We start from the raw sequence: 22,302 nt of genomic DNA, 5'->3' as shown, positions 1-22,302 counted from the left end.
CACCAGCTCTAGATTATTGAATATGGCTTTCTGTGATGAGCATATGATGACCACGGGATAGCATATGTTCTGTATCAGAAACTAGAGCCAATGTGGTCTGTCCAATGGAATTTTCTGAATCAGCACCCCAAATAACCAAACTGAATCTAAAGTTGACTAAAAACTGATTAGTTACCCTTCTGGTACTAATGTTGGGGAGTGGTCCCTGGTCATAAAAAGGTTGGGAACCACTGCTCTAGATTGTAGTCTGGACGTTTTGAAACACTGTGTAAGGGCGCCCCCTTGTGTGAAAAGAAGTGTATGAAGTGGGACATTAAAAACCCTGAGTTACCAACACCGACTTACAAATGACTCATAGTTTAGAAGACAACAGGAAGTGAAGGAAATCTGCCCCTCAGAAGGAAGGGAAATTCACTTTTGGAAGGGTTATTATAATGGGGAAAAGGGGTTTCTGCTGAAGCTTTATCCCCAATCCTGGAGCCACGGTTGCACAATGAGTTAAATCCTGCTGACCTAAAGGTTGGGTTGCTGACCTGAAGGTTGCCAGTTCAAATCTGTGAGATGGGGTGAGCTCCCATCTGTCAACTCTAGCTTGTGGGAAAATGAGATAAGCCTCCCAGCTAACACATCCGGACATCCCCTGGGCAACGTCCCTGTAAACAGCCAATTCTCTCACATCAGAGGCGATTTGCAGTATGTTCTCGTCGCTTTTGACACAATTAAAAAATCCCCAATCCTTATTCCCACAGGGGGTTAAACCACTAGCTGCAGGAAATCTGCTGACCGGAGGGTTGGCAGTTCAAAGCCGCAAGTTGGGACAAGCTCCCGGCTGTCAGCCCTAGCTTCTGCCAACCTAGCAGTTTGAAAGCATGCAATGCGAATAGATTAATATTTATCGCCTCCGTGGGAAAGATAAAAAGGTGCCCCATGCAGAAATGCAGACATGCTGGCAATATGATTGGAGACGTCTACAGACAACAGGCTCCTTTGGCATGGAAAAATTCGAATAAATAGTTCTGGTTAGTTATTAGTTGCCACAACTACTGCACTTTATCACACTCCACTCTTATTGATTGAACCCTGTAATGAGATCCTTAATTCCCTCTTGTAGAGTCTGCTGAATTTTATCTTACAGTTTGTATATTATGTTCAGACTCTAATGTTCTAATGTTGATGTTTGATGCTGGGTTGTATGTTTATACTATTTTACTTGTTTTACATTGGTTTAATTATGCAGTATTTTATTGTATGTTGAAACTGGGCTTGTCCCCATGTGAGCCGCCCCAAGTCACCTCTGGGGAGATGGGAGCAGGATATAAAAATAAAGTTGTTGTTGTTGTTGTTGTTGTTATTAAATGGAACAAGAGCACCTCCCCATGGCCAGAGTTGAGCATCACCTCCAGACCCTGGAGATGAAGGGGAGGCCTTTGTCTGTGTATATCATTGCTGTTCACTGTTTAAAAAGGCATTGAATGTTTGCCTTATGTGTATTCTGTAATCTGCTCTGAGTACCTCCAGGGAGATAAAACGGAATATAAATAAAGTGTATCGTCATCATTATTACTACTATTATTTCCAAAATCCAATTCTCACCGGGACAGAAAGTGAGGTGAAATCTTCTGAACAGTGACACAGACAGCAAAGGAAATACCACAAGGGTGTTAATTCTTCCTTATGTAATCTAAAGCTAAGGAATATATATTTTGGCTGGAGTTACACTTATAAAAGGTACCTTTCCAACTTACAAACAAATTCAACTTAAGAACAAACCTACAGAACCGATTTTTTTCCTTACGTGGGGACTGCCTGTATTGGCAGCTTGGGTGACTGGCAAGCTGTGGAGGGGCTCAAGTAGAGACATTTCTTTCTTGTCCTCTGTTTTGAATGAGATAGGACAGGGATCAATCCCAAGACCTTGTGACCACAGCTATGGCCCAAGTTCCCAACCCTCTGGTTGGAGCAGAGATGGCCTTTTTCTAACCGGCCTTTTTTTCCTCCTCCAGCCAAGCTCCAGCTGCCCATCCCGCAGTGGCATCCCAGTGGGATCGTGAAGCTCTCCTGCAAGGACTTCCAGACCTACATGGAGCTGGTGGTCTCAGAGCTGACGGGCAACGAGGACGAGGTCCTGGACAGCCTGGTGGAGTTCCTCATGATGGCTGTGGACTGGACGCACCTGGAACGGCTACGAGGAAGTGCCCGGCGGAAGTGGCTCCTGGGGATCGCGCAGACGGCCAAAGTCAGCGGGGGCTGCATGGAGCCCGTCTACCAGGCCCTCTTCAAGACGCTTTCTCGGGTTGGTCTCAGACGTTGATGCTCAAGAGGGTTGCTTAGAATGGTTAGGAATTGTGCAAGTTGGAGTCTCAAACACCTGGAGGGCCAGGTTTGCCCATGCACCATCAAGTAATGTACCTTGCCCTTTACTGTCAGGATGCAGATGCCCACGGAAAGAACAAGAGGATCAGTGCCTACGTCGCCCTTTTGGAATACAATCTCATCAACCCAACCCGGGGGGACATCCTCCTCCGCTACGTGGCCTGCACCGAAGACGATGCCCCTTACGTCCTGAACAAACCCCTTTTCATGGATATGAAAGGAATCAGGTGAGGAAGACCTTCATAATCCTTTTTTTCTTGTTTCTTATTAATCCTTTGTTTTCTTCTGTAGGAAGCAAGGCAAAGATTGGGAATTCAAACCGGGGCGTCTAAGCACACATTCCCAGTTTGGTGTTTTAACATAAGACATTTTAGCAAGAGAAGGTGTGGGTTTTTAGAAAAAATGCAAGTCAGTATTGGAGAATACAATTTCAAAATAATAATAATAATCATTATCATCATCATCATCATCCACTTAGTGGTAGAAGACAGTATTGTAAGACCTGCAATTCTTGGAAGACAAAGGGTAGATGGCATATTCAGAACACAGTACTATCACTTTATAGGACAACAACAACAACAACAACAACAATAATAATCAACACTGCGTGACACGTAGTGGTAAAAGATAGTATTGTGAGACCTTCAATCCTTGGAAGACTAAGGACAGATGGCATATTCAGAACATAGTACTATCACCATTAAGCAGCCCAACCTTGAAGCTGAAAGGCTAGTCAGTGCTAATCAAGGTGGCCAATTGCAACATTCACAAGAATTCCTTCTCTCACCCTGAATATTGCACAGATATGTAAACCCCACTTGCCTAGTTCCCAACCTCTGAGAATGCCTGCCATAGATGCAGGTGAAACATTAGGAAAGAATGCTTCTGGAACATGGCCATACAGCCCGGAAAACTCACAGCAACCTAATCATAATCATCATCATCATCATGATCATCATCATCAACAACACTAAGTGACACTTAATGGTAGAAGACATTATTGTGAGATTTTCAATCCTTGGAAGATATTCAGAACACAGTACTATCACCTTATAGGACAACCTCCTCAGGGATATTTATATTTATTATTATAGAGCATTCCCATCTATGCCCTGTTTTCCCTGGGTATGTGACTCACCAAATCTTCTCTTTGCCCTCCTCTTTGCTGCCGTCCTTTCACCTCCCAGCTTTGCCGCAGCCCTGCAGGACAAGCCCATCCATGTCCCCCGTGTCCAGCTGCACGGAAACATCCACTTCTGGAATTGCGACCGGCTCCCGAAGGACAGGACAGGCTCGTTCTTGGTCCTGCCGCTGGAGGACATCCGAAGAAGAGTCTTCGGCGTTCTGGGGCTGGACACCCTCCGGGACAAGAGCGACCAGACCATCTTCGTCCCCCACGAAATCCGTTTCTATCAGGTGCGGGGAATGCGGAAAAGGGATGTTCCACACCACTGGAGAGAGTCAGAAACACTGGGATGTCTGTGGTGGAAGAAAATCTGAAAAATTAGAAGGAAATTGTTGCTGTATGAAAGACTTCACTTGGGTTGTGGAGAACATGGGCAGGACTCTTGTACATGTTCATGGTGCTCTCTATAACCTGAAGTGTCATTGGAGGGAGGACCATTGGTGGGGGTTATAGCTGTTTATGGAGCCTGTCTGTGAAAGTGGGCACCCCAGTCACATACATACATATAGAATTTCACTTTTATTGTGTGTGTGCGTTTGTGTATGTGTGTATGTATGTGTGTGTGTATATGTGGGGGCCCTGGTGGCACAGTGTGTTAAAGTGCTGAGCTGCTGAACTTGTGGACCAAAAGGTCCCAGGTTCAAATCCCGGGAGTGGAATGAACGTCCGCTGTTAGCCCCAGATCCTGCCAACCTAGCAGTTCGAAAACATGCCAATGTGAGTAGATCAATAGGTACCGCTCTAGCGGGAAGGTAACGGCGCTCCATGCAGTCATGCCGACCACATGACCTAGGAGGTGTCTACGGACAATGCCGGCTCTTCGGCTTAGAAATGGAGATGAGCACCAACCCCCAGAGTCGGACACGACTGGGCTTAACGTCAGGGGAAACCTTTACCTTTATATATATATATATGGATTGACACTGAAAAAATATACCTGTTCTGACGTACATAGATATTGAACTTGAGACAAACCTACATAATCTATCTTGTTTGTAACTTGGGGACTGCCCATATTTCTGTCTGTGTTTCTTATGGAGCTCATAACACACCCGTCCCTCCTTCTCAGGGAGCCGCAAACACCTTCAGCGTGTCCTACCACCACATCCGCACCCAGGACTGTCTCAAGCAGGTGATCATCTCGGCAGTGGGATGGATTTCCACCCAGACGACCAGGCTTCAGAGCATCACAGCCTACTTTATGGAGCCGAGCGAGAACCGGGTAATAAATGGAAGGGGACTCAAAGGGAGGATATAGACCTGTCTGTCGTAAACCTGGACTGCTTTGCTCCCTGCAAAATTATCTCTCCATGAAAGCTTTCCCTCTCTTCTCTCCTCAAGATGCAGGACTACACTCTACGCAAAGTGATGACTTCGGATCTGAAGGAGACGAACGAGCTCCATCCCTCTCCAGCTCCGGTGCTCAGCAGGAAAGATGACTTCTTTAGGTCAGTCCAGGAGACACGACGTTAGAAGTGCACACAACAAACCATGTCTGAGAATCTGGATGCTTACGTCCATCCGGCCTCTCCCGTTTCAGTGGTTTCCTGTTCAGGTGCATCGACTGTTCCATGGTGGTCATGGCTTCCACCAATGAAGAACACCACATCGCCGTTCCCCTGAGGAACCCGGAGGGCCAGGCCATCGCCGTGCTCGACATCAACCTCGGACGCTGGCCAAAGCTGCCTTCTTGCGAGCACAAGGACCTGCAGAAGATGCTCAAGATGACGCAGGCCGCCACCTACGAGATACTGAAGGAGGACGCGGGAGACCTGGAGCCATATTATATCTTAGGTAATGCCAATATCATCAGTTCTGGAGGACTGTGGTGATTCAGAAGACCTTCATCAGGGGTGTTGAACTCATGTTCATTGAGGGACACATCTGCCTTATTAAGGTTGCTTTCAGAGGCAGTCCTATATACAGGCATCCAACTTACAAACAACTCACAGTTTAAAATGGGGCTGAGACAACAGGAAGTGAGGGAAATTTCCCCTCAGAAGGGAAATCCACTTCTGGAAGAGTTATCATCATCGGGAAAAGGGGTCTCCATTGATATCTCCAATCCTTGTTTTCAAATTTCTCAAAATCCAATGATCACAGGGAAAGGAAGTGAGGCAAAATCCTCTGAACGGGCACCGACAGCAAAACAAACACCACAAAGATGTTCACCCTTCCCTATGCAATCTATATATATATATATATATACACACACACACACACACACACACACACACACACACACACACACATACTGTATATACTCAAGTATAAGCCTCGTTTTTCAGCCCTTTTTTAGAACTGAAAAAGCCCCTCTCGGCTTATGCTCAAGTGAGGGTCCTGGTCGGCTTATACTCCAGTATATATGGTACATTTATTATTTTTCTCTATTATTATTGGTATCATTACATTTATTATTTTACTCTATTATTATTGTTCCTATTACATTGATTTTACTCTATTTTTATTATTAACAATACATTTATTATTTCACCCTATTATTATTGTTATTACATTTATTATTTTACTGTATTATTATTATTATTATTGACACAATGACATTGTATGACACAGCAAACAAGATAGATATGCTGGATTTCGTTTCACAAAATCACAAGTCGAACACTTCCCAAGTGTCTAGGACTGTGTGATGTATTTTCGGATGATGCGTGCAGATCCCAGTAAGGTGGCCTTTTGCAGTTGGCAGATCGTAATTTTGTCAATGTCTATTGTTTCCAAATGCCGGCTGAGATCTTTTGGCACGGCACCCATGTGCCCATCACCACCGGGACCACCTGCACTGGTTTCTGCCAGAGTCTTTGAAGTTCAATCTTGAGGTCCTGATAGCGGCTGAGTTTTTCCTGTTGTTTTTCTTCAATGCGACTGTCACCTGGGATGGCAACATCAATGATCCAAACCTTGTTCTTTTCCACAACTGTGATGTCTGGTGTGTTGTGTTCCAGAACTTTGTCAGTCTGGATTCGGAAGTCCCACAGTATCTTTGCGTGTTCATTTTCCACAACCTTTGCAGGTTTGTGATCCCACCAGTTCTTAACTGCAGGGAGGTGATACTTGAGGCATAGGTTCCAATGAATCATTTGGGCCACACAGTTGTGCCTCTGTTTGTAGTCTGTCTGTGCAATTTTCTTACAGCAGCTGAGGATATGATCAATGGTTTCATCGGTTTCCTTGCACAGTCTGCACTTTGGGTCATCAGCTGATTTTTCGATCTTGGCCTGAATTGCCTTTGTCCTGATGTCTTGCTCCTGGGCTGCAAGGATCAGGCCTTCTGTCTCCTTTTTCAGGGTCCCATTCGTGAGCCAGAGCCAGGTCTTCTCTTTATCAGCTTTTCCTTCAATTTTGTCAAGGAACTTTCCATGCAGTGTTTTGTTGTGCCAGCTGTCAGCTCTAGTTTGTAGTGCGGTTTTCTTGTACTGGTTTTTTGTCTGCTGTGCTTTGAGGAGTTTCTGATTTTTGACTTCAATCAAAGCAGGTTCTTCACTTTGCTTTACATATTCTGCCAGGGCATGTTCTTCTTCTTTGACTGCTTGTTTTACTTGCAAGAGTCCTCTGCCCCCTGATCTTCTAGGCAGATATAGCCGGTCAACATCACTGCGAGGGTGCAGTGAATGATGAATGGTCATGAGTTTTCTCGTTTTTCTGTCCAAATTGTCCAGTTCCATCTGTGTCCAGTTTATAATGCCAGCAGTATATCTTATGACAGGTATGGCCCAGGTGTTTATGGCCTTGATGGTGTTGCCTCCATTGAGCTTGCTTTTGAGAATTTTTCTGACCCTTTGTGTGTATTCTTTACTGACCACAGTTTTCACATGTTCATGCTTGATGTTGTCCAGCTGTAGTATGCCCAGATATTTATAGGCCTCTGGCTGGTGACACCTTATTGTTTGGCCATTGGGCATATAGATGCCCTCACTTTCAATGATTTTTCCCTTCTTCAATGCCACTGTCGAACATTTGTCCAAACCAAACTCCATGTTGATATCAGTGCTAAAAATTCGGACAGTGTTGGTCAGAGATTGGATTTCAGTTTTCGTTTTCCCATATAGCTTCAGGTCATCCATGTACATCAAATGTGAAATTTTGTGAGAATTCTTAGATGTTTGGTAGCCGAGATTTGTTTTTTGTAAGATTGTTGACAGAGGGATCATGGCAATAATGAAAAGCAGAGGGGACAATGAGTCTCCCTGGAAAATTCCTCTCCTGATGTTGACAAGTCCATAACTTTCATTTCCAACAAACAGTTCAGTTTTCCAGTGCTCCATCATGTTTTCAATGAAGGTGCCAACGTTTTTACTAATCCCGATGGCGTCCAGGCACTTGATGATCCAGCTGTGTGGGAGTGAGTCAAAGGCCTTTTTGTAGTCAATCCACGTCATGTGAAGATTAGCTTTTCGGCTCTTACAGTTCTCCAGAATCATTTTGTCAATCAATAACTGGTCTTTTGTGCCCCTGCTTTTCCGTTTGTTGCCTTTCTGTTCATCTGGCAAGATGTTTTTTCCTTCAAGATAGTCTTTAATTCTGTCAGCTATGATGCCAGTCAGTAGTTTAAACATCGTGGGCAGACACGTTATTGGCCTGTAGTTTCCTGGTGCTGCTCCTTTTGCTGGATCCTTTTGTATTCTTCCAGTTGTTAGCCATTCACTGATACTTCCTTTCTGCAGCATCTCATTGAATTGTTGGGCCATTTTTCCATGTAAACTAATCAGATGTTTGAGCCAAAATCCATGGAGTTGATCACTACCAGGCGATGTCCAGTTCTTGACTTTTTGCACTCGTTTGCTGATCATTTCAGTTGTTATTTCCATCAGTTCCATTTTGTTCTGTGAGAATTTTCCTTCAAACTCCTTTATCCACCCAGCGTTTTTGTTGTAGTTCTTATTGTTTTCCCAAAGCTCTTTCCAGAACTTTGTTGTTGCAGTTTTCTCTGGCTTTATGGTTACTGTGTCTGTTTTTTGGTTCAGGCTCTGATAGAACTGTCTTTGGTCTGATTGAAACAGTTGATTTTGTCTGTACTGGATGATTCTGGCTTCATACCTTTCAATTTTTCTGGCTGTTGCTGTAATTTGTTCTTTCACGATTTCCAAAGCTTCTTCAATTTTTCTGGTGTTCAGCCAGTACTTTCGGATCAGGTATTGCTTGATTTTGTCATTCTTCAGTTTCTTCTCTTTCATATTTTTCAGGTTACTTGCATCTGATCTAAGCTTTTTGATTTTCAACTCTAGCCTGACCTTCCACTTTGGTTTTCCAGTCGATTTTCTTTGGGGCTGCCTTGGTTGTAGGAGCCCAAGCTCTTCTGTTACTATCACTGCTGCACTGTAGGCATACTGGTTTGTTTGTTCAATTGATGTTATTTGGACAGTGGAGAGTGCTGCATTCACATCTTTCATGAGAGGCGCCAGGTGTCTCTTGGGCACTGTTTTTAGAGTTGGGAGCCGCTTTCTTATTGCATTTGCTGCAGCATGAGCCATGATCTTATCCTTGAGCTCTTGTTGTCTTGCTGTCAAGGTTCCTGGTGGTTCAGCAGATGTTTCAAGTTTTATTATTATTATTATTATTATTAAAAGGATACATAAGGGCATTTACATTGAAGAAGATGAGAATAATGATTTAATCAGTCGGAGAGTCTTATCTTAAATTTGAGCTTTATGTAAATATTCAAACACATTTAACCTACCGATGCCTCAATTAATGTACAGTAGCGTCTCACTTATCCAACACTCGCTTATCCAATGTTCTGGATTATCCAATGCATTTTTTAGTCAATGTTTTCAATACATCATGATATTTTGGTGCTAAATTCATAAATACAGTAATTACTACATAGCATTACTGAGTATTGAACTACTTTTTCTGTCAATTTTGTTGTATAACATGATGTTTTGGTGCTTAATTTGTAAAATCATAACGTAATTTGGTGTTTAATAGGCTTCTCCTTAATCTCTCCTTGTTATCCAACATATTCGCTTATCCAATGTTCTGCCGGCCCGTTTATGTTGGATAAGTGAGACTCTACTGTAATTTTATTGGTATCTATTTTTATTTCTGAAATGTACCACCCTCGGCTTATACTGGAGTCAATTTTTTCCCAGTTTTCTTGTGGTAAAATTAGGTGCCTTGGCTTACATTCAGGTCGGCTTATACTCGAGTATATTCAGTATATTTGGAATGTACCTGTTCCGACTTACATACATCTGACATGTTGGACTGCATTGGGCCCATGAGCTTTGAGTTTGATGCATGTGATTTATACTAGTCTCCGATGCTTATTAAAAGAAGAGGAGAAATCGGGAAGAATGTTAAACAAAGAGAGTAATTTTCAGGTTGCCTGCTGAGCCGACAATAATAATATCTGCTGTGTCCATGTGTTCCTCCATGGAGTGAGCTGTTGGAACTCAACCACATCTTACCCAGAAGCTTCTGATCTGCTCAACTGCTGTTGCTGCTTTACTTTAGAAATGCTTTTTTCTTTGTGAAATTATCCAACGCGAGTGCATCTCTTCCGCCTGTTGTCCCATTCCAGAGGCAGAGTACGTCGGGGACTGGCGGCGCGGCGGGGTCCTCTTCTACCGCTTCCTGCTCCAGGACCTGCAGAACTGCATCTGGAACCTCGACCCCTGGGACTCCTTCAGTGACATCCGGTGCTTCGAGCAGCCGCCGCTTCTGGTACACACCATCCTGAAGTGCACCTTGCTGGTGCTGAACCCTCAGTGGGCCGGAACGGAGGCCGTCGAGAACTGGGACCGCTGCATCCAGGTGAGAAGCAAACTGAAGCGGGAACATAATCCCTGCACTAGGTCTGTTCGGAAGACGTTGAAGATCTTTCCAGCTTTCTAGGTCGAGTCTCTAAGCTTCACAGGAAGCTCTCCTTTCAATAATGGAAAACATCATACCTCTCATTTTTACACACTTTTTGTATGTTTAAGTTGTTAATTGGGCCGTGGCTAGCACAGCAAGTTAAACCGCCAGCTACAGATCTTGTCAGCCGGATCAGGGTTAACTCCCACTGTCAGCCTAGTACCTGCCTAGCAGTTTGAAAATAGCAATGTGAGTAGATAAATAGGTACCGCTTTGGCGGGGAGGTAAAAGGCGCCACTGAAAAAGAAACATGGTGGTAGTTCGATTAGGAAGACGTCCGGGGACGATAGGCTCCTCAGCGCGGAAAAATGAAACAAGAGCACCGAATCAAGTATAGTCTCCAGATGCCAGAGATGGAAAAAGAAGGAAGCCTTGCCTCTGTTTATGTACTATCTATCTTTGTCAATTGTATAACGGCATGTTTGCCATGTATGTATCTGTAGTCTGCTCTGAGTCCCCTCGGGGAGATAGAGTGGAATATAAATAAAGTATATTCTACCTCTTCCTTCCTCTTCATCCTCTTTTCCTTCTTCTTCCTACCACTAGTTTTTATTTCATGTCAATAGCATTGCATAATAAATAAGTTTAAAAGTGATAAAATAAAGGCATCACAAACAGCTAGTTTTGGACCAAAAGTGGGAAACAGCAATCACATTGTCCGTAGCTAGTATTTTATATCCTGCTTTTATCTCTTAACCAAAATGCAAAGCAGCCCTGCCCTTTCTTGCTTGTCAGACTCCTAAATTGGCTTTCCTCTGCCTGAGCCATTCATCAAAGTCTCTTGTGTTTGTTTGTTTTGTTTGATTTTCCCATCCCTTTAACCATTTCCCTACAGAAATTTGATGGGGAACTTATAGAAAACATCTGCTATTTTGATCCAACTGCTGCCTATGTGGAGACTACACCGGAGGTTATCTACAACAGCCTTCAAGGTAACTCCAAAAATTTGCTCTTCTCCACACTCGCATGTTGTGGACTCTACTTTGTAGCCCTATTTCTTAAGGTTGGCTCTACATCTTGTGATGCCAGAGCAGTCTGTTCAGCACCATCCAAGTCGCCCAGTCATTATTATTATAACAATGATGCAATGAGTTATCATTATTATTAGTAGTAGTAGTACTGAAGGTTCAGTGCTACTATAATGCTCTCTCTCAGTGGTGTATATATGTTGACCAGAGGGTTGGCAAATCAAAGCCGCAAATCAAGGTGAGCTCCCACTGTCAGCCCTAGCTTCTGCCAGCCTAGCAGTTTGAAAGCATGCAATATGAGTAGATCAATAGGTACCGCCTCGTCAGGAAGGTAAAAGGGCACATTAAGAAATGCTGGCAACAGATCAGAGATATCTATGCATATGAAGCTCCTAGGCATGGAAAAAATGGAGCAAGATCACCTCCCCATGGCCAGAAGTTGAGCATCGCCTCCAGATGCCGGGGATGAAAAAGGGGGGAGACATTTACCTCTGTCTGTGTATTGTATGTTGTTGCGCAAAAGGCACTGAATGTTTGCCTTACATGTGTTCTGTAATATGCTCTGAATCCCTTCGGGGAGATAGAACAGAATATAAATAAAATGTATTATTATTATTATGAAAACAGTGAGGGTTTAGTGCTTCTTTTAGGTTCTCGCTGGATGGAGCATTATTATTATTATTATTATTGACACAACAACATAGTCTGACACAGCAAACAAGATAGATATGCTGGATTTCGTATCACAAGTCGAACACTTCCCAAGCGTTTAGGACTGTGTGATGTATTTTCGGATGATGCGTGCAGATCCCAGTAGGGTGGCCTTTTGCAGTTGGCAGATCGTAATTTTGTCAATGTCTATTGTTTCCAAATGCCAGCCAAGATCTTTTGGCACAGCACCCAATTATTATTATTATTATTATTATTATTATTATTATTATTATTATTATTTAGCATGAATGATGATGATGATCTCTGGCTGGAATATTGATATGATTGTGATTGTTATTATTATTATTTCAGGGACACAGCGGTACGCGGTGTGGAGGTTTGGCTCGGCTCCGCTGGAATATCTCTACAATTGGATCCATGCCTGCCTTGCTCTCATTGAAATGGCGAAGAAGCTGAAGCACCAGCCCCGCTCGGCCTTTCCTTCCTCCTCGGTGCTGCTGACGCCTGCTTTGTCACGTTCACTCCGCTCCTCACAGATCTCGACCTATGGGACCATTTCCTTGAATTAAATAGCCTCCTTATTCCTGCGGGTGTATCATATGTATTTTGCGAAATAAACGTATGTGAAACGGCATCGTCAAATACGTCCAATGGGTCTAATTCAAAGGAGAATTTGAAATGGGCGGGTTGTACATAGATTGCAAATGAAAAAGTGCATTTAGCCAAAGTCCACCATGCTTTAGGAGTGCTTTTCAGCTTATATTTCCTCCCTGAAAAAAAGAACACTTCGAATCTCGCCTTGCGGCAGAAAAAAAAAAAAGGCCGACAACAACTCACTCCCAAGATTTCATCTCAGCAATCATTTATCTCTTGGCAGGATCATTTTTTAATAAAATTTGGGGAAATTAAAATACTCCCTGCCACACACACACAAAAAACCAAAACAAAACAATGGCCTATCTGCCAAATATTTTGTAATTTGCTCTTAACATTCCCTGATAAATGGATAGCGCCGTTATTACAATTCGAGCGCTCCCCTCGGATGATCTGATGCCTGCTTCAAGAGCCGGATGCGAATATCCGGAACAAGGGGAAGGGAGGCGTTTGGAGTATTTTACATCAATGTTCTTGCAAGCAATATATTAAGCAATATATTGACATCAAAAAAAGTCGGCTCCAAATTTGCTGGTGAGCAAATAGGCACTAGGAAAACAAACTTTTTCTTTTGTTTTACTGCTCCTCTACCTAAGAAATAGAGTTGTTCATTCATATATATATAACCTCCAAAAAGGTTATATAAAAGGCAGTTTTCAATGCAATTCCATATGGATATTTATATCACAGTAGCAAGCAAAGGGTGAGGTGGTCATGGAGGAGGTTGACTATTTTATATATGTATGTATGTATATATGTGTGTATACACACATACACATGCATTTTTAATATATTTTAAAAATAAAATAAAAGTGTATTAGGAATAGAACACTTTTAGAGGAGTCTATAACCAGCAAATTGAAACATATGTGTGTATATAAATACATATACACACAAATACTATCTGTGCATTTGTGTGTGTGTGTGTATATATATATATATATACACATACACATATACATACATATGTATAGATGTCTGTGTGTATATATATGTTGCTGTGAGTTATCTATATATATTTACGCACACATCTATATACACATGTATATAAATGTACTATACATATACCCACACCCATAATACATATATGTATATATATGTACATATACCCCACACCCATAATACAGATACATATATAGTAGAGTCTCACTTATCCAAGACTCGCTTATCCAAGGTTCTGGATTATCCAAGGCATTTTTCTAGTCAATGTTTTCAATATATCATGATATTTTGGTGCTAAATTTTAAATACAGTAATTACAACATAACATTACTGCGTATTGAACTACTTTTTCTGTTTAATTTGTTGTATAACATGATGTTTTGGTGCTTAATTTGTAAAATCATAACCTAATTTGATGTTTAATAGGCTTTTCCTTAATCCCTCCTTATTATCCAAGATATTCGCTTACCCAAGGTTCTGCCAGCCCGTTTAGCTTGGATAAGAGAGACTCTACTGTATATCTAAACTTATATATATATGGTTATGCTTTTATATATACATTATGTACACATGTTTATGAATTATCAATATATATTTATATACACACATATATCTATACATGCACATACAGTAGAGTCTCACTTATCCAACGTTCTGGATTATCCAACACATTTTTGGAGTTAATGTTTTCAATGCATTGTGATAGTTTGGTGCTAAATTCGTAAATACAGTAATTACTACATAGCATTAATGTGTAATGAACTACTTTTTCTGTAAAATTTGTTGTATAACATGATGTTTTGGTGCTTAATTTGTAAAATCATAACCTATTTTGATGTTTTCTTAATCTCTCCTTATTATCCAACATATTGGCTTATCCAACATTCTGCCGGCCCGTTTATGTTGGATAAGTGAGACTCTACTGTATATATTTAATATATACACACACATATATGAATACACATTTATGAATTATAGACATCTATATATATGTATACACACACATCATATCTATATACACATATTTCTACATACACATATATATCTATATTTTTCCTTTTTTCCCTCCATCCCTAAAGGGGTTCAATGAAGGAAAGAGTGCCTTTGGGGAAAAATATAATAAAGCCATGCAATTTCGCCTGTGGCCACAAGGTTGCAGCAAAGGACCATACATTGGAGCCTGAGCAGAAAAGTGTCCTTTCTGTAGGAGCCCAATCTCAAGAGGGTGCAATTCTAAATGTATCCACTGGAGGACAGCAAAAGCACCGCCTATTGACACACACTCTCAGCCTCAGAGAAAGGCAAGTCCAGATGGTAAATCACAAAATGACTCAAAGGCACACAACAACAAAAGGAGACCTGACTCAGCAGATTCCAAACAACTTCAAGCAGGTCACAGTCTGGCATAATCTTAAGTGATCTCAATTGGAGTCCCAGACAATAACATTCCTGGCTTTGCATGTAAATGGATGTGTGACTTCTAGGAAAAAAGAGCCACTCAAGAGAAGGCTGACTCGGTCCATGTTGTGACAGTAAAAAACGCAGATACATCACCGGGAAATTAATTGAACAGGGAACTGTGGCACCAGGATCCTTTAATGTCTTTCGTGTGCACTGGAATAGCTAGGGCGGTTAAAGTGAGGTCAAACTACATTAATTCTACATTGCAGAAGGCACTTTTTGGACATTCATCATCATTATCATCAGTATTAAAGGACGCAATTGTGGATGGGGAGAATGGAAAATATTTATATGCACTGCTTTTAATGGATTGCTCTGAGTTTTCTGGGCTGTCTGGCTATGTTCCAGAAGCATTATTTCCTGACGTTTCGCCCACATCTATGCCAGGTATCCTCAGAGGTTGTGAGGTCTGTTGGAAACTAGGCAATTGGGGTTTATATATCTCTGGAATAATGTCCAGAGTGGGAGAAAAAAACCATTGTCTGTTTAAAGCAAGTGTGAATGTTGCAATTGGCCACCTTGATAAGAATTGAATAGCCTTGCTGCTTCAAAGCCTGGCTGCTCTCTGCTTGGGGGAATCCGAGGTTCTGAGCTTCTGTGGGTCATGATCAGGAAAGAAAAGCAGGAAACAATAACAACAATAATAACAGCAACAACAACAGCAGCAGCAACAACAATAGCAACAACAACAACAGCAGCCAAAATAATGTTTTTAAGGTAGTGGCCACAAAGTCAGGAAAATTTACAGCAACCCAATAATAGTATTGTTTTCAAGATGATGAGCCTTTTGGGCCTCAATCAAGAGAATAGTAGTGAATAATAATAATAATAATAATAATAAACACAATAGACATTGACAAAATTACGATCTGCCAACTGCAAAAGGCCACCCGACTGGGATCTGCACGCATCATCCAAAAATACATCACACAGTCCTAGACACTTGGGAAGTGTTCGACTTGTGATTTTGTGATACGAAATCCAGCATTTCTATCTTGTTTGCTGTTCCATAATAAAATAATAATAATAAAAAATTACAATAATACATCACACAGTCCTAAATGCTTGGGAAGTGTTTGACTTTTGTGATTTTGTGATACGAAATCCAGCATATCTATCTTGTTTGCTGTGTCATACTATGTTGTTGTGTCAATAATAATAATAATAATAATAATAATAATAATAATAATGTTTTAAAGGTGGTGAATGTTATGGGTCTCAATCAAGAGAAAATATTAGCTAATAATATGCATTTAAGGTGGGTCTTGTTCCAGATAGAAAAGCAGGATCTAAATGAAATAACCACTGTAGCAAAAAGAACAACAACAACAACAATATGCGGTCTTTTTCTTTTGTTTTCTGCCATTGTTGGCAACTCAATGAGAACTGACTTTGGAGGAAGGTGCCTCTCCTTAAGCTTCTCTTCCTCCCGTAATTGTTCCATTAAAACGTATTTTAGAAACTTGGCCGCTTTTAACAGAAAGCCAAGCGGGAGGCACACGCAAGCAGTATTTCACTGTCAAAGTGAAATTACATCTTTCACTGGGCGTGTGGCAAGGTTTTATGGCAGATAGAGATGTTATTACTATCCTTATTTGCCCTGACATGGAATACTTTCCAGAAGAGATGGGCTGGCTGTCCTCTTTATTCCCAGGCCAACTTGATGGCCACGAACTATAGACCAGGTATGGGATAACACTACCAGCTGTTAGGAATTGTGGGAGTTGAAGTCCAACACACCTGGAGGGCCAAAGTTTGCCCATGCCTGCTATAGACCTTATATCACAGCAGACAATCCAGTCCGCACTGTCATATAATCCAGTTGAAAGCAGATAATCTAGATTTTATATGGCAATGTAGATGGAGCAAGAGTTGTAGAAAGAGACCAGCCAGGTGCAGAATCTGCAAACTATTTGCAAACGGAACCGGTAAGGCGCCTTCGTTGCATCTCTATATAATTTCCAGGTAATTAAAAATCCCTATTAACCGCCTGAATATGGAGCAGGAGATCGGCGACTCCGATGCAGGAATTGTTTGGCCTATCCGGGAATGAAGTTTTTAATTGAAATGGAGGACGGATCCTGCTCTAATGAGATTTTTTTTATCAGGCGGAAGGTGTGGTTCTCACAGCATTGAGTCGCGCCGGGAATTAGCATTAATTAGCATAAAGAACATTTAATCTTGCTTACCTGAATGCAATGGAAGGCCGTAATGCAAGTCAATGGCAGTTACGAAACTATTGTCGAAGCCTTTCATGTCCGGAATCACTGGGTTGCTGTGAGTTTTCCGGGCTGTCTGGCCATGTTCCAGAAGCATTCTCTCCTGATGTTTCACCCACATCTACGGCATCCTCAGACGTTGTGAGATCTGTTGGAAATGTAGGCAAGTGGGGCTTATATCCCTGTGGAATGATGTCCAGGGTGGGAGAAAGAACTCTTGTCTGCTGGAGGCAGGTGTAAAAGTTGCTACTGGCCAGCTTGATTAGCATTGAATAGCCTTGCAGCTTTAAAGCTGGACTGCAAATATTTATTATTATTATTTTATTGTATGACACAGCAAACAAGATAGACATGCTGGATTTCATATCACAAAATCACAAGTCGAACACTTCCCAAGCATTTAGGACTGTGTGATGTATTATTATTATTATTATTATTATTATTATTATTATTATTATTAAAATGTCAATAATAATTATCAGCTGTGTGAACTATATTTATAAGGTATATTTAGTACAGTAGAGTCTCACTTATCCAAGCTAAACAGGCTGGCAGAACCTTGGATAAGCAAATATCTTGGATAATAAGGAGGGATTAAGGAAAAACACATCAAATTAGGTTATGGTTGTACAAATTAAGCACCAAAACATCATGTTATACAACAAATTTGACAGAAAAAGTAGTTCAATATGCAGTAATGTTATGTTGTAATTACTGTATTTATGAATTTAGCACCAAAACATTGCAACAATTACTACAAAACCAATGACAACTAAAAGGCAGACTGCCTTGGATAATACAGAACCCTGGATAAGTGAAGCTTGGATAAGTGAGACTCTACTGTAAATAATAAATAATTACCAAGTCAGTTGAAAATTATATAGAGCAAGGAAAAACTGTGAAAATAATTAAAATACTGTGCATACAAATACAGTAGAGCTTTACTTATCCAAGACTCGCTTATCCAAGGTTCTGGATTATCCAAGCCATTTTTGTAGTCAATGTTTTCAATATATCATGATATTTTGGTGCTAAATTTTAAATACAGTAATTACAACATAACATTACTGCGTATTGAACTACTTTTCTGTACAATTTGTAGTATTGTAGCGGAAACCAGATTTCCCCTCTTCCCGGCTTCTCGTGTGTCTGTGCGGACGCAGTGGAAGTAGGAGACAGACAACTGGAGGTTTTTTCTTTTTCCCAAAGAAAGCAGTTTACTAAAAGTTTCCTGCAGCTGCAGAGGTTCATCCCACGCACAACTAGATGCTCAAAAGGGAGAACGCCGCAGACAGGGTCGAGTGTCTATTTATACAATTCAGTGGGTTCAGTTTACGACCGCCCACATATCAAACCATTGGTGCATATTTGTGGTGCAGTATTACATTTCATTACTTTCGTTTCTCTCAAAACACATGATTTCAGGGAAACCATGTGATAACCCATCGGCTGTGTTCCTGGCCTGCTCGTACCTCCTTATATGGCCATTTCCTCCTACCCCTTCATTCCTGCCTTATTCCCCCATTTTTTTTTTTTTTTTTTTTTTTTTTGCGAAGCGTGTATACAAAAGCTGAAGCAAACTAAATGAGCAGACTTATGGGTCCCTCCAATCCCTTCTAGCTTGTAGCCAAGCTATCTTTTCAGTGGAAAATGAGCGCAGAATAGCATTTGTACATAGTTTCATCACCAGAGGTAAACAACACATGAGGATTAAAAATATTAATCAGGTTTTAGAAAGGACATAGTCCACAGTAGAATTCTGATCTAGCCCAGTCATTTGGCTTCTTCCGATGATGGATTTGTTGCTATGGCCAGAGGTGGCCATTCACATGCATGTCCAACTTTCAGGTCTTTTCAGTCTTTGGCATAAAGTCAAACTGGGGGTGTGTTTCCTCTTCCTTGATCAAAGGAATAATGTTCAGTTAATTTGAAGAAAGTCTCTTTGTCCAATCAAGTCTCTAGTCTCTAAGAATTGTCTCTGTGTAAAGAAAAATCTGTAAAGAAAATCTCCATCTCTCACAGGGCTTTAGCTGTCATACTCAGTATACCCAGTGTGTGGCGTGGGGTAGACTTAAACTCCTGCGCGTTTTGGATTCCAAAACAGGCCTTCCAGTAATAATGCCTTATGGATCTCCATTTTGGAAAACAGGCCTCTCAGTAACAATGCCTTATGGATCTCCAATTTAGGAACAGGAGTCCAAAAAAAAAAAGCTGAAAAAGAAAACAGGAAGACAGTGAGAGAGAATGGGGGAGGGGGAACGGATTACCCATCTGTCGATCATCCTGTTCGGCATCACTTTTGTCTCAGCCAATCTTGTTGAAATCCCTTGTCTCTCCACGGGTGGGGCAGGTAGGCCACTATTCAGCTCCCAAACGACCCCTCCATGGCCTCTTAAGAAATGATTCCTCCATGGGCCTTCTTCCGCGATCTGCAGTAATCCTTTTTACTCTGGTCCTGCTGCAATGGTTAACTTATTTTATTCTTTGTCACATTGTCTCCGTGCTATATCCTCCTTTTGGCTTAAAAAGCAAGGTTGTTAGATGGCATATAAAAAGTCCCTCATTGTCTCTCAAATCCGGCAAAAATCCGAATTATTTGCAATGTCCCGTTACAAAAGGTCCTAACCAGGAGAGTTGGGTCAAAATAGAAAATTGTATGTTGTTGAGTTGGTCAGCCCTTACAGCCTCCAGCCTTATGCCACACTCCATCACAGCCTTAGCACTCAGCAACACCTATAGGCCCTCCCAGGCCTCTCAATAAACATGTCTCATAGACTTCTGGGTTTTATCCCATACAGGAGTTCAGGACCTGTAGCAAAAAACAATGAGAGGGAAAAGAAGGGGAGGGAAATACTCATCCTTCCAGGCTGTATGGCTCTTGAAGCACTCTCTCTAGTCGTTTCGCTCACATCCACGGCAGGCCTCCTCAGAGGTTGTGCCTTTGACAACACACTCATCTGTCTTGAAATCCAACAAAATCTTTCTTCTCCGCATCTTTTTCTTTTCCTTTCCGCAAACGATTTAACAATCGTGTATCCACTTGCTGCAATGCAATCTTCCACTCCAGTCCTGCTGCAGTGTTAAACTTACTCAATTCCCCTTTTACACCGACTCGTTGAACAGATCAAAATTTGTTAGTAACACACGTTGAAAAGCCTCCTGCCGCTTCTCAAATCTGGCAAAATCCAGGCTGGGGGCGATGGAAAAAATGCCCCTATTTGCAGGATCTAATGTCCCATTTTACAAAAGTCCTAGTCCTCCCTTTCCGTAACCTTTAGAAAGAGTTGGGCCAAAGTCACAAAGTCCAGAATCCAAATCTCACAAAATTATTATGAAGCACTAGCTCCCTTTTTGAATAAAATGTCAATAAAAAAATTTAAAAATCAATGTCAGTTCTTAATCCTTCTGTGTCAGGAATATGGGGTCAATTTTTTTTTTTTTTCAAAAACAAATATATATATATATATTTTTTCTTGCACTGCCAACTTGTGACAGTTTTCCATACAAAGTCTCTACAACCAATAACTCCTCTCCTTGTATTCCAAAGTGCTGCAAAAAAAAGAACCTCCAACATTTCCCTATAACCTGTAAGGGGTTTAAAGTCTGTAGCACCATGTTCTCTAAAAACACTGAAGCATTGTTCTTTCAAAACAAGGATTTTTTTTTTCAAGCCTAAGACCATTTTTTTTTTCAAAAAAAAAATATCTACAGCTTCCGAATTGCTTCTGAACAAATCTACTAACATTGTTTATAACTCTTTATGCATTTTGAATTCAACACATACATCTCATTCACACAAAGTCCACAGGAATTCTGATTAGTGGTTAGTTGTTTAGATAAAGTCACACACTCTCTCTCAGCTCATGAAAACATTCTCACCCAGTTGTCCCAAAATAAGTCCAAAGCAAGGATTTAAGATCCAGGTGAAAGACAGAACCCCAAAATATTATATATATATATATATATACACACATTTACATCATCATTTTCTTTCTTTCTTTTTTTTTTTCATATTAAATTCACATTACATTTCACAGCGGCTTTCATTGACCTTGGCTGTCCACTGGAATTCCATTATCTTCCTCTGGGCATTTCGCCTGAGTTTAACCAGAATAACAGGGAGTTTTTACCTTGAACTGTCAAGATTTTCCCACTATCTTTTTGGCATGAGGCCCAGGTGCAAAAGAAAACTTTTTAAGAAAACAGCCTTTGTTCCTCAGAAATAACAAGGAAAAAAAAAAAACTTTCTGAGCCTCAACACCACTTTAACTCCCTCCCTTTTTCTGCCTCTCTGCAGCTTGTCAGCAAAAGCAAACTAACACAGACAGAACCTCTTCGAATCAGATTTTTTCAACCGTAATAAAACATTTCTAGATATTTGTGCTCAACATTTTTTGTGTAAATCTATAGACTCATTTTTCATTTTCACTTCAATATTACCACGAAACATGCAGAACTTGAAACTCATTATTTCCCACATATGACAAAGAAATCAAACAGTTTTTTTTTTTTCCTTTCCCCGGGAGTTGCGACTCCTCATGAGCCCTGCACGACTTGGTCTTGGGGCACCCTCACAAGTCTTGTTCTCTGGGGAATTCCTTCTACGGCTCTACTTGCAACTGAGCCGAAATTATCTAACATACACTGTAATGGGGTGGTGGATTTGAACCCACTGCCTCCCATCCTGCCTAATAGAGGGGACTGCCTTGGACTGGGCACCTGGACACTCAACGGTGTGTGTCAGGAATCACAAGACAGAAACCCTTTTATACCTCCCTGGGAACCTTTGTGTGTCCCCTCCCGGCGCTGGTAACTGTGTTCCCTTAGTGTCTCATTTTAACCACTATACTTGCCAGATTGCTGTAGACGTCGGACCAACCTTCGCCCCTGGACTTTTCCCTGGATCCTTTTCCCTGCCTGGTTTCTTTGGAACCTCGCTGTCGTTGCGGCT

General features: G+C 41.3%; 1 protein-coding gene across 4 annotated transcripts in view; it reads left to right on the top strand.

Moving 5' to 3' along the window:
• Positions 1-12,709, top strand: part of efcab5 (EF-hand calcium binding domain 5) — a 28,901-nt gene extending 16,192 nt beyond the window's left edge. For all 4 annotated transcript variants that reach the window (XM_008120337.3, XM_008120336.3, XM_016997283.2 and 1 more), the window contains 9 exons: positions 2,004-2,293; positions 2,428-2,600; positions 3,561-3,789; positions 4,629-4,781; positions 4,901-5,007; positions 5,100-5,353; positions 10,101-10,333; positions 11,271-11,367; positions 12,427-12,709. In XM_008120337.3, coding sequence (XP_008118544.2) covers positions 2,004-2,293; positions 2,428-2,600; positions 3,561-3,789; positions 4,629-4,781; positions 4,901-5,007; positions 5,100-5,353; positions 10,101-10,333; positions 11,271-11,367; positions 12,427-12,644 — 1,754 coding nt within the window. In that variant the 3' untranslated portion in view covers positions 12,645-12,709. The remainder of the gene's footprint in view (positions 1-2,003; positions 2,294-2,427; positions 2,601-3,560; positions 3,790-4,628; positions 4,782-4,900; positions 5,008-5,099; positions 5,354-10,100; positions 10,334-11,270; positions 11,368-12,426) is intronic.
• The last annotated feature ends 9,593 nt before the right edge of the window (positions 12,710-22,302 follow it).

This window comes from Anolis carolinensis, unplaced genomic scaffold (genome assembly GCF_035594765.1).
Source record: "Anolis carolinensis isolate JA03-04 unplaced genomic scaffold, rAnoCar3.1.pri scaffold_7, whole genome shotgun sequence".
Lineage (NCBI taxonomy): Eukaryota > Metazoa > Chordata > Lepidosauria > Squamata > Dactyloidae > Anolis > Anolis carolinensis.
The sequence above is the reverse complement of the archived record's forward strand: the minus strand, read 5'-3'. Positions and strand labels throughout refer to the sequence as shown.